The sequence below is a fragment of the Calliphora vicina genome, chromosome 1, assembly GCF_958450345.1.
Source record: "Calliphora vicina chromosome 1, idCalVici1.1, whole genome shotgun sequence".
In the NCBI taxonomy this organism is placed as follows: Eukaryota; Metazoa; Arthropoda; class Insecta; order Diptera; family Calliphoridae; genus Calliphora; species Calliphora vicina.
In genome coordinates, this window is record NC_088780.1 from 157,490,956 (window position 1) to 157,505,292 (window position 14,337).

At 29.8% G+C, this 14,337-nt stretch overlaps 1 protein-coding gene across 1 annotated transcript in view; it reads right to left on the minus strand.

Moving 5' to 3' along the window:
* Ptp99A (Protein tyrosine phosphatase 99A) overlaps positions 1-14,337 on the minus strand; it is a 584,596-nt gene that overhangs the window by 311,409 nt on the left and 258,850 nt on the right. Inside the window, exons 3-4 of the mRNA XM_065503698.1 lie at positions 12,902-13,028; positions 12,607-12,730 (exon numbers count right to left, since the gene is read on the minus strand). Of these exons, the coding sequence (XP_065359770.1) occupies positions 12,607-12,730; positions 12,902-13,028 (251 nt within the window). The remainder of the gene's footprint in view (positions 1-12,606; positions 12,731-12,901; positions 13,029-14,337) is intronic.

Consider the following 14,337-nt stretch of genomic DNA (forward strand, 5'->3'; position numbering starts at 1 on the left):
AATGTTTAGTGTGATAATTATATGCAGTAACTTTAGTTAGTTAAAGCATATACATTTTGATGTGTAGAGAAGTATTCAGCCACTTGATTAGAACGATCTCGGAGATAACAAAATTTTATTAATGTACAAGAACGCTACATTTGCACATGAACAAAATCAACTGATAAATTTGATTTTATCGTTCCATTTCAATTGCCTATTTAAATAATTTTAGAAAAAAATCATTTGTTTATTAAGATTTAAATGAGTAATGTTTATGAAAGTTGCGATATATATAGCTTAAGGTCTTAAATTTATAATAACAGTGCAAAAATGAAAATTCACTCTTAAGAGCACTAGTGGTCAAAATGACCCTCAATTTGACTGAGTTTTAGTGGCCGTGTGGCATGCCAATTTTTAAACGATCGAGCTCAAACTTTTATTCAACTTTTTTTATCGTAACATCACAGAAATCTGCCCTTCGTTTTTATCCGTCTGAATGTCAGTCTAAAACTCATTTTCTTCTTTGGTACTCTTGCGAAATGAACAAGATTCTCTCAAAAATATTTGCTAATGTTTTAAGCAATTTGTTTTTTGAAATTCATTAAAAACGGTTAAGCAGAATCAAAGTTCTGGAGCAACACCTAAGACAACCCCGAAACAGTTTAATGATAAATTTTCCCGTATTTTTAGAAATCGGGAGAAAAATATGGTATTTATTACCTTTTGCTAAGATAGTGTCCAATATTTTGAATGCGTTTACTGTTCGTTATGTTTTCATTTGGTATTTGTTCTTGTTCGTATATGTTTTTAATTTTTTGTTGCTGGAATATTAACACAGAAAAGGGATATAAAAAACCAATCACAATTTAACACACAAATACTCATATGTGTATGTGTTTTTGTCCTTTATACTTGGTTAACCTGGCGATTTCCCCAGAAACCACTTTAGTGTTATTCAGATACTCTGATATATAAAAAAAGAACACATCCCTACTTAAACACTTTTACACACTCATACACATATGGTTGTAGTATACACACCAATATCTACATATAAACATTAAGTAATATGGAAATTTCGTCCTTCTTTTCTTTGCACTCATTCGCTCATTCATACTCATTTTATTTGACTCTACTCTTTTCCCTTAGTTCCATTAAAACTTGGCTTAACTGTCGTTATTTTCACTTTGTAAAAAAAGGTGCACTGTGAAAAGTTGTAAGTAGTACATTCAGTTTTATGTGTTGCTGTGTAAAAGTGTTTCACGGTGTTGGTGGACTAGCTGTTGAGTTTTTTTAGTTTTTCAACATCACTTTTGTCTGCTCAACAACGTACATATTTCTGTTGTTTGTGGCACTTGAGTAATTTGAATGTAAAAATACTTAAATTCACATCGAATTGCAAATAAATAGGTAAGAAAAGAAATTCTTCAAATAAGCAAATAACATAATAAAGTGACCGATGGAAACAAAATAATAATAATATCGCCCAGGGCAGCCAGAAAAGTATGAAGATCAAGAATTTGAGGCATGACTCCATTAAAATTGTCAAACTCAACAAGAGCTTGCAAAATCATTGGAAGCTACTCAAGCCACAATTTCAAAAAGTTTGCCAGCAACAGGATTCATACAAATGAAGGGAAATTGGGTACCATATGAATTGAGGATTAAAACCAACGAATTTTCACAGTTGTACCTATTAAGAGTTAACTTGTTGTGGATCGTTTTGAAATTGGCGGATTTCGAGGAAATTTATTTTTTTGTAATTTAAAATTTCTAGGATTTTATTAACCCTTTTATATCTGGGTTTAAGATTGTCCAAAAAAGCAAAGTAAAACCACATTGCACACATGTTATGAAATCTATTTAGCACCAAATTAATACAAACAAATGAAAAGTAACAAATAATCATGTTATAATGTCGCGTTCTGGTATCTAAATAATCGTTTGTTATCATTACTCCGTGATTGTTCTAATCAAGTGGCTGATAATTTTAATTCAAATTAAAATAATGTGGATTTAGTTAAAAAACAAGCTGCTATACATAATAATCCAAAGTGTGTCACGTTCGCTAACGTAAGTTTCTATTTTTCAAAAGCAAATGCTTGTATTATTTTAACATGCTTATTTAAATATAAGTAATACTTGTTGTGAAAGTAAAGAAAACGAGGATGAGAAGAAATAAGACAAATAGGAAAAACATTTTATAAGACCGAAAAAGTTGCTTGATATGAAGTGGAAATATGAAAGAAAAACAGAAGTTTGAACCATATACGGGCAAGCCATGATTGGGAAAATTTGAAAATTTAAAGTTAAACTCATTGAAGTCTTATATAAAAAGTATGTCGAACTAGTAAATAATAAATATGAAGCAATTACCTGAACTAATCCATATTATAAACAATGTGTACAAAAATGTGTCGCGTGCTAAATCATATTAAAGGTTGTGGAATTGACTGAAACAAATACTTCAACATGACAACTATCAACATAATGCATTATTATTCTACTTTAGTTTAAACAAATCATTTTAAACAATTAATAATTAAATATTTTTTCATTTTTTCAGCTGCAGTCGGGAACGAGTTCTATTTTTTGTAGGGTTCTGGATGCCATGTTTATTGCTAATATAATGGAAACAACAAAACGACCAAACCAGCTTTTTGCAGATTAATTTCTTTATTTTATTTGCACTTCAAAACCGTACGAATGTCGCGTTCTTGAACTTGGAAATGTGCATATTTATATAGGTAGCTATAGAAGATATGATATTTATTTAGTTGGTCCCCTTATGTTCACACATCCTATCTTCCCAACATGCCCCAATACAATGCTCATGAACATAGAACACCACTAAAATAAGCATCCTAGATCTCAAGCGGCGTTGCTGATGATGTTGATGGACATCGTGAACAAAACTTAAAAGTTTTTCAATAAATTGTCTTTGCACAAAAGGTAACAGCAAAGGGATGAAAGCAGCCAGTATTTGTATTATTGTATTTTAAGCAAAGATCATTTACTTGTTTCTCAATAGCATAAATTTACATACTCGTGGTTGTTCAAAAACATAAAAAAGCTGTAAAAGTTATTCAGGTTTTGCTCTGTTTGTAAAGGAAAGAGAACAAGGAATATAAAAACATTAAAAAATTTAACTTCCTATCGAAGCACTTAATCCAAAAAAATTGTTTTCATACACTTCGAAAGAGGCGCTTATTAGCACCAGTTTGTGTGGGAGAGGGAGGGCCCTGCGGAAGATGGAGCATCTTATAGAAGACCTTATTTTTGTGGAATGAGTTCCCATTTGTATGTTGTTTTTTCTGTATAAATCATAGCTTTTATCGCTCACAATTGATCGTTAATTAACCTGCACTACTACTTCTTACAAGCGCCTTTTTGGAATGACTCTTCACAACAATTTTGGAATTTTAATTAATATTTGAACCTGGTGCTGTTATTGCCGGCAACTTCCTTAAATAAGCCATTACTCAGATCTCACTAAACACTAGTTGTAAGTACTTAAAATTAAATTCTAATAGAAACGAAAGGTGGTTTTAGTTACTACTAGTCAAGGACGCGACATTTTCAAATTAAAAAAAAAAATGGTTTAATTTTTGGTACAATTGGTAGGTTTTATGTTTCTAATACATATATTAGCAATAAACATGGTATCAAAATCGCGACAGAAACATAACTCTTTTTGGAATAATCTGTGAATTGAAGCATTTTTTTTAAAAAGATTTTTTGGTAGATCTCATGATAAAATTCATTTACATTCAGTTTGATTTAGCACGCGACATATTTATCTACATACGTTTGCAATGGAGAATAGTTCAATTAAGTACTTTGAACTCCAAATTGCATTAACTAGCAAATGGTGACATTTGCTATCTTTTCCCTTCAAGTATTTATTTAAAAGTATTCTCGAATACTCGTTGTAAAGGCTGAAAAACGTTTCTTATAATATGCTGATTTTCGTAATATAGCTGAATAATTTGAAGTCGTTTTTGTGATGTGAAATTATTCATGATAAATTATCAAACATTACTGAATAAAAATAATTTAAAAGCAAATCCAATGGTGTTAAATCAAGGTACATTCTGATTACCGAAGCGAGAGAGAACATGATCAGATGCCCCATGCATTAATTAAGACAATCTTGTTGCATCCGAATGTCGTCCCCATCATTCTATTTTGTAAGAAAAAACTCTCTTTTTCTTGTCACGATAATGATAAATCAGTCACTGTTTGACCAGCCTCTTTTTGAAGAGGATTAACAAAGCGATCAAAGTAAAAATTTGGAAGATTATGAGCCAAATTTTCGTTATTTTTTAAATATTGCTCAATAATGAGAACAAGTTGTTTTCTCGTGTACTAATCCAACTGATAACTATACCCAATAATATTTTTACTGGAATTCAAGTTGCAAGCAAGTGTAATTCAAGCCTTGAGTCCAGTGTAAATCAATTGAATTATGGTTGTTACAATATTACCCAGTAAAAAAGTAAAAATAGTTTTCAAGTTTAAAACAGGGAAAAGGATACATAAATTCCAGTGGTGGCTCTGGATATTTCTAAAGCGTTTGATAGAGTATGGCATGGTGCGCTTTTAGCAAAACTTGTTGCTTTTTTTTCTCGATTTATATCCAGCTTTCTCAGAGATCGCACTAAACGAGCTTTTATATATGGAATCTCATCAAACGTGTTCAAGATCAATTCAGGGGTACCGCAAGGTTCCGTTCTTTCTCCTACTAGATTTCTTATTTTTCTAAACGACCTTCTACGTCAAACTTCCAACCCTATCTATTCTTTTGCAGATGACAGCAATATTTGCCATTTTTATTCATTCAGTTCTAGACCAAGCCTGTCGGAGATTGGGGCAATGAGGCAAAACAGGAATGATTCCCTCAAACGGGACCTTATGACAATCTCTGAATCGGGTCGTGCGAATAGGGTCGCTTTCAACGCTCGCAAGACTCAGTGTTGCATGTTGACACAAAAACGAACGACAGACTATGTTGCTTCATCTGTATTTATGGATGGTGTAAATATTGTGGAATCAGACGCTCTTGATGTTCTCGGCATGAAAATACAATGTGATGTCCGTTAGTCTTAACACATTTTTCAAGTGTCGAAAGAAGCATTCAAGTGTCTCGGATTTCTAAAACGGTGTTGGAATTACTTCACTCCATCTGATTTCCTCACTATTTACACCACCTATATCCGACCGAAAATGGAATACAACTCCCATGTATGGGTCGGTGCTTCAAAGTCTATTTTGGAGCTTCTCGACCGCGTACAGGAGAGGGCGAAGGTGATTATTGGTGACAGTAGGGTATCCAACTCTATTGATTCACTGGAGCACCAACGCAATGTGGGCTGTGTTTCACTGTTCTATCGTTACTACAATGGAATGTGTTTTGATGAAATTAGGGAACTTGTTCCTGAAATGGAATGTTCCAGATTTGTACGTAATACGTACGTTTTTCATCAAGATTGGACAGTGGACCGCACAACACATTACAGGGAAAATTCGTTCGTTAGCCGTACTGTCCGTATGTGGAATAAACTTCCCGCTGAAGTCTTTCCTATCATTTCCAACGTCGGAAAGTTCAAATCGAATGTCCACAAACACTACTCCCTCTTTCCTCCCTCCCATAACCTATTTTCCTAGTTCCAACACAATGTTTTGCATGAGTAGGGGTCATCCCCTGAGTGCTGGTCCAAGAAGAAAAAAGAATTCCATGAATGTTTGAGGCATAGAGAATACACATAGAGCGGAAACTCTCCTGTCAAAGACCTAACTCAGTTGTTAAAAACCAAAGTGGTGAGAATGTATTAGTGAAAAAAAACTATGTCAAAACAAAAACTAACTTTTTTGAGTAATTTATTTGCTTGAGTTTTTTTATAGTTCTCGCTCTATGTATATTTTCTCTATGGTTTGAGGCTTTGATGCTTATTGGGTAATAACACAACACAAAATCTCTATAGTAGTATTTTTAAACCAAACTGTATGATTGACAAGAATGAGTCTATTGTATTTATGCATAAACAAAATCTCTTCTTATTATCCTGAAATTTAATTGAAGCAAAAATCTTATTTTAAATTTTAGCTTAAACCGCATTTGTTTGTTTGTTTGCTGTTATTAAGAAATGTTTTTAATCAAATGTTTTTTTGTTCAGGGTTGGTTTTCATTTTCATTTCAATTTGAGTTTTCCTTTTCATTTTTTTCAAATTAATGTCAAAAATACACATTCATTTTTCTATTGCTATGTTGTTGTTGATGTTTCACTAGAAGAGTTCTAGGTATTTTATTTGTATTATAACATTTTTCTATAGAAATTGTCTTCAATACATAAATTTTGGGGAATATTTTTTTCCATTTGTCTTGAAATAAGTATGTTTTCTTTTCGGTTTTTACTTCTTTGCAATAATATGTCAATTTTTCTTTCTCTACTTTTCAATGGGAAGGTATAAGCATTTTTCATATTTTTTTTTTATAAAGTATATTCTGTTTTTTTTTCTTTGGAAAATTTCATCAATTTTTCTTGTTATTTGTTTTGAGATCATAATCTTCATCATCAATATTAAATATTTTTCCCTAATGTATTTTTGGTTTGACATAAAATCGACACTTCCTGACACACATGTCTTAATTTTATGTAGCTGCTGATGTTGCCGCTGCTAGGGTTGTGTTGTTCTTCTGTCTATATTGTTCAAAAATATGACAATAATAAATATGCATATTTCTACATTAGGCTGGGCCCGTTTGTATGGAGCAGACATTAGATGTTAATGATCGCCATTGGTGAGGAGTCTACCCTAATATTTTTTTGTTATTAAAAAAATTGGGTAAATTAGAAATACAATAAGCAAAATAAAGTTGGATTTTTAAAGAGAATTTATCACAACCAATTCAACTTACTTGTTCCATATTTTCATCAACATGTCTTTAAATATTTAAATTATCAATTAATAAACTTTAATATACATTAAGTATCTACGTAATTAACTAAAAGTCTACTAAATGTTTATTGAATCAGAATTTATTTTTTTTCTTATGTTTAAGTTTTATCACATTCTTTTCTGGGCCATTAAATACTACATGATATTAACATACATTTTCTTTATGTTTTAACTTGATTCACTTCTTTTAATTATTTAATATGTAGTTCATTTTGTAAATGAAGAACACATACACTTTTTTTTAATTACTTCCTACTTTATATTTTAAAATTGTTTTCGTATGATAATAAATATTTAATGGGAGAAAATAAAAATAGGAAAAAGTTTATTAGGTTTAAAAAATCTTTAATATTCCTACTTTGCTTCAGCATGAATAAGTACATCGTCAGTACTAAACAGGTATTTACTTGCACGCATTTGTAGAAACACCTTTACAATCCCACCCACAATTACTCCTCTGTTTTTATTATAAATATCCAGCAGTTAAGCAAGTAGTCAATGTATCCCAATAGTTAGACAGTAATTGTCACTAATGTCGTATCACTTGGGTGACTCCAATATATATGGATCTTTGTAGTGCAGAGAAAAGACAATTGGTTACTTTATACATCCCAGGTAATCTAGCGTGAAGTCAATTGTCACTTAAGTGTCTCTAAGTAATCTAGAGTGTAGTCACTTTAAAAAAATTTGTGAGTAATTCGTACAAACTGCTTTTATACAAATTGTGTTGATATAATTCTCATTCAGTTTACTTTTTATTTTTGCTTAAGTATACATATCCCATTGAAGTCAATAGTAAATTTAGTGTCTCTTAGTAACCTATAGTGAAGTCACTTTAAACGTTTATTTTGTACTGCACTTTAGAAAGTAGTTATTTTAACCACCAGAAGCAATCTATTGTAGAGTTGTCGGAGGAAGGTTTGTTTGCATGACTATTTATGTCTTTTTAGATGACTATTTATGGACAATTGGCACCCCTACATGTTAAAATAATTACGTATGTAGCTGAGTAGGGTATTCAATCGATTAACCGTTAATCGGTTAACCGATTCATTTTAGACGGTTAACTGTTCGAATAATTTGAAATTGCCGATTTTCAAATAACAAATAAACCGATTAATTTGTGTCGATTAACCGATTAACCGAAAATCCTTTTTTTGCACTTAAAAAAATGCTTTTGTATTTATCCGTTTCAATTCAAATACAAATTTCAAATTAAAATTAGATATTTTTTGAACATCCTATAAACATGATTAGTGAGTTGTATAACAACTGACATATTTAATTTACATGTATTTGAAACTTTGTTTATATTTACATGTTAGACGAAACTTTTTTTGAAATGAGTCTTTTATCATAAATAAACGAAGCTGTTAAATTAATCAAAATCTAAAACAATCCAAAAAGGAATATTCTTTATCATGCTTTTGAGAGTTTTTTTCCAAGAAAAGTTTTATTAAATCTAAAGAAAAAAATCGTTTAAATTATATTCTTTTTATAAAAGATTATTTCAGAAGATCTCACTAAAACCCTAAAAAAACTCACACATCGCTGCAACAACGTCATAATTCAAAAAAAGTCGTTTCGAGAAAAACGTCTTTGAATATTTTATGACATTTTACTATTTCTTAAATAAATTTTCAACATATCATGCGATTTCAGAAATATAAATAGTAGATGTTAATGTCTTTCTAATCTGTATTTAACCCAAATTTTTACTTATCCAATATACGAGAAAACATGAATTTTAATTTTGATGTTTACAACAAAAAAACACTCTCACACAAAAAATAATTGACTTCTTTGAAAACTGATAAAACTATATGAAAGATTATAGAACAGCGCATGTTTTGTATTACTCAGTTCAAAAAACACGGATTTTGAGTTATGACGTTGTTGCAGCAAGTAGGCGATATGTTTATAAAAATGATCTCAAATACCTTATTTGCTGTTTTTTATGTTTTTGTACACAAAATTTGTTGTTGTATTTTCAATTTAAAATTAAAATAGAAATTATTCGGTTAATCGAATAACTTTAAATTAACCGATTATTAACCGAATAAATCTAAACCTCGATTAATTATTTGCTCGATTAACCGATTAAACCAGAAACCCGATTAATTGAATACCCTAGTAGCTGAGCATATAAACAGTATGTGAATCCAACGCGATGACTACTTTGGACCATCTTTTAGACAGTCTCTTTGTAATCAAAAATGGTCAATTGACCCCCTGTTTAGGACATGCACGTGTTAAAATAACTAGTCACTTAGCTATTGCAGTAACTAGTTCTCATCCTAGATGATTGGTAAAATCAATTGTTCGGAACTGTCTCTTAGAACTGCTGGGTTGTTGTAGAGCTACATTAAACTTTGTTGTCACAATTTTTACTTCAGCTAAGCACTTAAAACTTTTTTTGCTTCTGTATGTGTGTGTGTGTTTCGTAGTTTTCCTTTACATTTCCTTTTCATTACTCGCACCAGTCATAAACATCACCCTATTAATACATACTTATTTGTTTTAATGTGAATACAGTGGGTAACAAAAGTTTAGTTTATTTCAAAAATAAATAAAGTTTGTGGAGTTCAACTTTCCTTCATTTTTGGGTCATACAGCCCGCGAAATATTTTAATAACTTTATGTGACATTTCGTGGTTTCAGTGATCAGAATTAAACCTCCAGATGTAACACCATTGGATTTTTTGAATTCAAATCTTTGGCTTTCATCTTATTATTCTTTAAGAAGAAAAATAAATTTTAGTTGGGAATCGCGCTAGATTTTTCATTTGATATCCACACAGTAGTTTAGAAACTTTTTATTATGGAAATAATTCAGCAGCTCGTGAACTATTCTAGATGAAATTTAAAAGTTAAAATGGGGTCTAATGGTAGACGCCTCAAATTTACACATCTCGGACATACAAAAATGTTCACCTAAAATGTTCCCAATCCTGATTATTTAAAATCGATAATATATTTTACGCATGAATAGAAACAAGTAAGGGAGCTATATTCGTGCCGAATCTTTGGTGAAGCGATTATACTTTTGGAATACGAATTATACTTAAAATTATTCACCCCTATCGTGAAAAACATGTGAAATTTATGTTCCCATGAAATATCCATTTCCCTCGAAGGGAAAATTGCTATCGTGATATTCCCCTAAACTTTTTATTCACAATAGTTGATTTTGTTCGTAACAGCTGTTTATTGTTTAAAAAATTTCATGTAAAAATTTCACAACATGGGGAATTTTTTCACGTGAACAAAGTTTATGAACGAAAAATGGGAAATGGGAACAAATTTCATGTGAAATATTGATTCGTGATAGGGGTGATTATTTTTTTTTAAATATTTTTATTTAAACAAAATAAATTTTTTTAAATTGTTTTTAAAATATTTTTAAAAAAATTGTTTTTTAATTTTTTAAAAAAGCTTTTTCCAATTTTTTTTTATTTTTTTTTTTAAATTAAAAAAAAAAAAATTCTAAAAATAATTTATGAAAAAAAAATTCGGGTTACAATTTTTTTTCCAAATTTGACCCATTGTAGGTCCAACTTACTATAGCCTTATGCACATCGTTGCAATGGACTTTGAAATATCTATCATTAGAAATATGTATCATTAGTCCAAAAATCGAGATTTTCCCGGTTTTTTCCTTATATCTCAGCCATTTATGGACCGATTTTAAATAGCAACCGAGCCGGAAGAATTCCCGATATATTGATGTATGAATCATGTATTTAAGTTATTTGGGGGCTACGGAAAGTTGATTTCAACATACAGACGGACATACGGACATGGATATATCGAATTCGCCTTTCATGGCGAATGCTGCAAGCAGTCGCAACATTTTATATGGAATATATTGTGTATAAAAATATTTTCTACTGTAATATATAATATCGTTACCTTAACTCGTGTCTACATTTTTGGCTAAATATGATATACATATGAGAGGACAAATTATCGAAATAAACGAAAATCTTACAAAAAACGATATATTCTTTAGAAAACATTGTTTATAATAGCATTTTCTATAGAAACGATTGTGTATTACTATATTTATGGCTAGACACAATATTTCTGTAGTATTTTCTATAGAAAATATTGTATATAAAAGTATTTTATGCTGTAATGAATAATATTTTATATAATATTAAAAAGCATTGTGTAAGACTGTATTTTTTATAGAAAATAATGTGTATAATAGTTTTTTTTTCCAATTTTATATGTCACTCACTGTACAAACATTTAAACGTGCCATGAATTTATTGTGAAAAGCCGCCCTATTTAACCTTTACTAATATAGTGTTATAAATGAAAATCGCAAACAGATCAGCCAAAGAATCTCTTAATTTACATTAGGAAAACTAATTTTTGAACTAAGAACAATATGAGCAGTATTGCTGAAAATACTGTTACGTTTTAACCTTTTCAAAACGTTGGTTTATTTCCTTTAAATAAACCGGATACTTTTGATTGCAAATAAAAGCCGTTTAGTAGTTTAAAAATTGTAACAACTCTTTGTTTATTTAAAATGTACAACAACAGAATTAAATAGTCACTCAATGTTTTTTATACACGTTTATAAATTCGCAGAAATACAGACACACTTTATAATGTACACGAATTCACTTGAAAAACACAGCACACTTTAAGGCACTCAGTTGATGTTTATTCGAAAAGCGTCTCTGATAAACTAACTAACGACTGCAAGCTATTTATAACACTGCCATCAGCACTCTAGATTGATCTTTAACTGTCTAAGCTTTCTAATGCATACGCCATCTGTTGTGTACTTTCTACAATGTTCTTTAACGGAATATTCGAATTTGAATATACGGTCGCAGCAAACAGCGTTGCCATCACGATTGACGATCAATGGTCAACTGAAAGCTTTCATTCAATGTAAATAATACCCACAGATATGTTACAGTTTGCTATTACAGCACTGCTATTTGAAAGCATTATGCTACTTTTAAATCAGCCATTAAAATCGTTATATTTGAATTCAAGTACAGTTTCGTAGCAATTCTTTTTTTTGGTTGCAATATTCGCTAGAATACATATTGACCATGAAATACTGATTACAATTGACTGACAACTAAGTTCTCAATGATTAATTGTAGTCCTAAATCTCTATATAAAGAAAAATGTATATTAGGAAATTTATTCCATTTCAGTTAATTAAGGACTTAGCTCATAATGATTTTTGGATTTCTCCTCTCGGATGTATCAAAAAACCTAACTTTGGGCTTTAATTAATTTTCGGTTTGGGAAGTTAGTTCATATCAACAATTAATGGCCTTAATAAGAATTAATACATTAAATGTGCTTCATATATTTTTGAAATCATTAAATATTCTTGCTACACAACTTTTTCACAACATAAGTCCAGAAAAAGTAACAATTACTTTACATAAATAACAAATGCATGAGCATGAGTATGAAATGAACTAAAAAAAATGTAGACGTAGACATACTTATACATCATAGTCTGCAATATACATTAAGAATTCCTTTTCTGTTGCCACTTGCAAGTGTAAAAAGCCTATGAAAAATACAGCAAACTTAACATGACTACAGAGTAATAATAAATATGCAGCAACAATTTCTATAATTTACTACAATTTCCGTAAAAACTCCCTTCCTTACACTTACCTGGTTTCAATAATAAAATGCGTTACAGGAGCATTTCGTGGATGTTGTGAATGGGCCCATGATAAGTTAACGGAACGTGATGTAAAACTTATCAGTAGTGGTCTTTCAGGTGGATCTGGTACATCTAAAGAAACAAAATGAAATTTAATAAAAAAAAAAATAAAACAAGATGAAAAAGGAAAAACACAAGCTACTGCACTTTACTTTAAATATTGTATTTTGTGTAGAAGGTTGATGTTGTATGCATGTAAAGTAGGGTAAATGTGTGTAAATGTAGCATGGTATTGTAACTTACCTTGCACCAGTAAATCAACAATTGCTTCTGGTATATGACGGTCATTTACTAGGCATATATATTCTGCTGTATCTATAGCTAAGGCTGGAGCAAAATGTAATGCAAAATTTTCCGACAAAAGTTGTATCTGTAAAATACCAATAAAAAAAATAAAGAAATATAACTAAAAGAGACGCATGAAAAGAATTGTGAGGAAATAAAATTGTTGCATGATACAGACAAAAAAAAACTTTACTTTGTTTTTTCTTTTAAAAAAATCTTAAATGAATCCATAAAAGAATGATGTTAACAAAAAGTATAACAAAAAAAAAAACTAGAGGAAAATAAACTTTATAAAATTTAACTACTTTAAAAGATAAATAAAACAATAACATTATTTAAGGAAAATTACTTCAGTACTAAGAAAAAAACACAAAAATTTTAAATTTCCAATATTTCATAATTCATTAGCTTTTGCAGCTTAAATTACTAACAAAACATCTAACAACTTTTCTTAAATCAATTCCCATTAGACATTATTTGTTAATTAACAAGCAAAGTTTAAGTAGTTTCAAATACTTTAATACCATCTATCTTTAAAGATTTAATATCGTTTAACAAAGTCTTAAAAGTTTTCTTTTCATTTCATAACCTCACATACTTAACCTCAACATAATGAAATAGTTTGTGTAAATAAGACATTTTTATGGTTTTCCATGATTTTGTTAATAACTAATTTAATGTAAACCTTTTCTTGTTTAGATTGTATGTTGTTGCTACTAATTAATTCTTGATTAATTGCCATTAATAATTTAAATAGTTGTGGGTTTTAAAAAGTTTTTAGGATATTTTCGAAACAAATTAGATTTAAAACCCTTTTATTAGCACTATACATACACATAACTATGTATACGAGTATAAATACTTAAAATATTTGTGTAAGGTGTGGTAGTAAGTAAATTAATCAGTGATTTAATAGAACTATTTCTTCCTTGTATGTGGTTGAAAGATATAAAATCATCTAGAAAATAATGTGCTAATAATTACTTTGTCAAATGAGGCTGTAAATATCTGCCACAATATTTTGTTAATACATTAAACAATTTAAAAGGAAAATAGAAGTATTAATGCTCATTTCTTCCTTGTGTGGAAAACCACGCAAAATTAATTTTTTTTTATAAATTAAAAAAAAATATAGTTAAATATATTTTGATATTTAATAAGTGGTGTTGCTTAGCCTTGTATGTGGTTTTCCACACATATCGAGCCCTTAGCGCCAAATTATCGTAAGCGACAAAACACAAATTTTACAGGAGAAGGTTTTTTCGATTATTTTGAAATTTATACATAGAATTAAAAATGTTATGATGCGATATAATATAATTTCGTTCAAGCTATTTGTCTATTTTTCAAAAATATTTAACTTTTGACAATTAAAAATTCATGAAATACTTTAT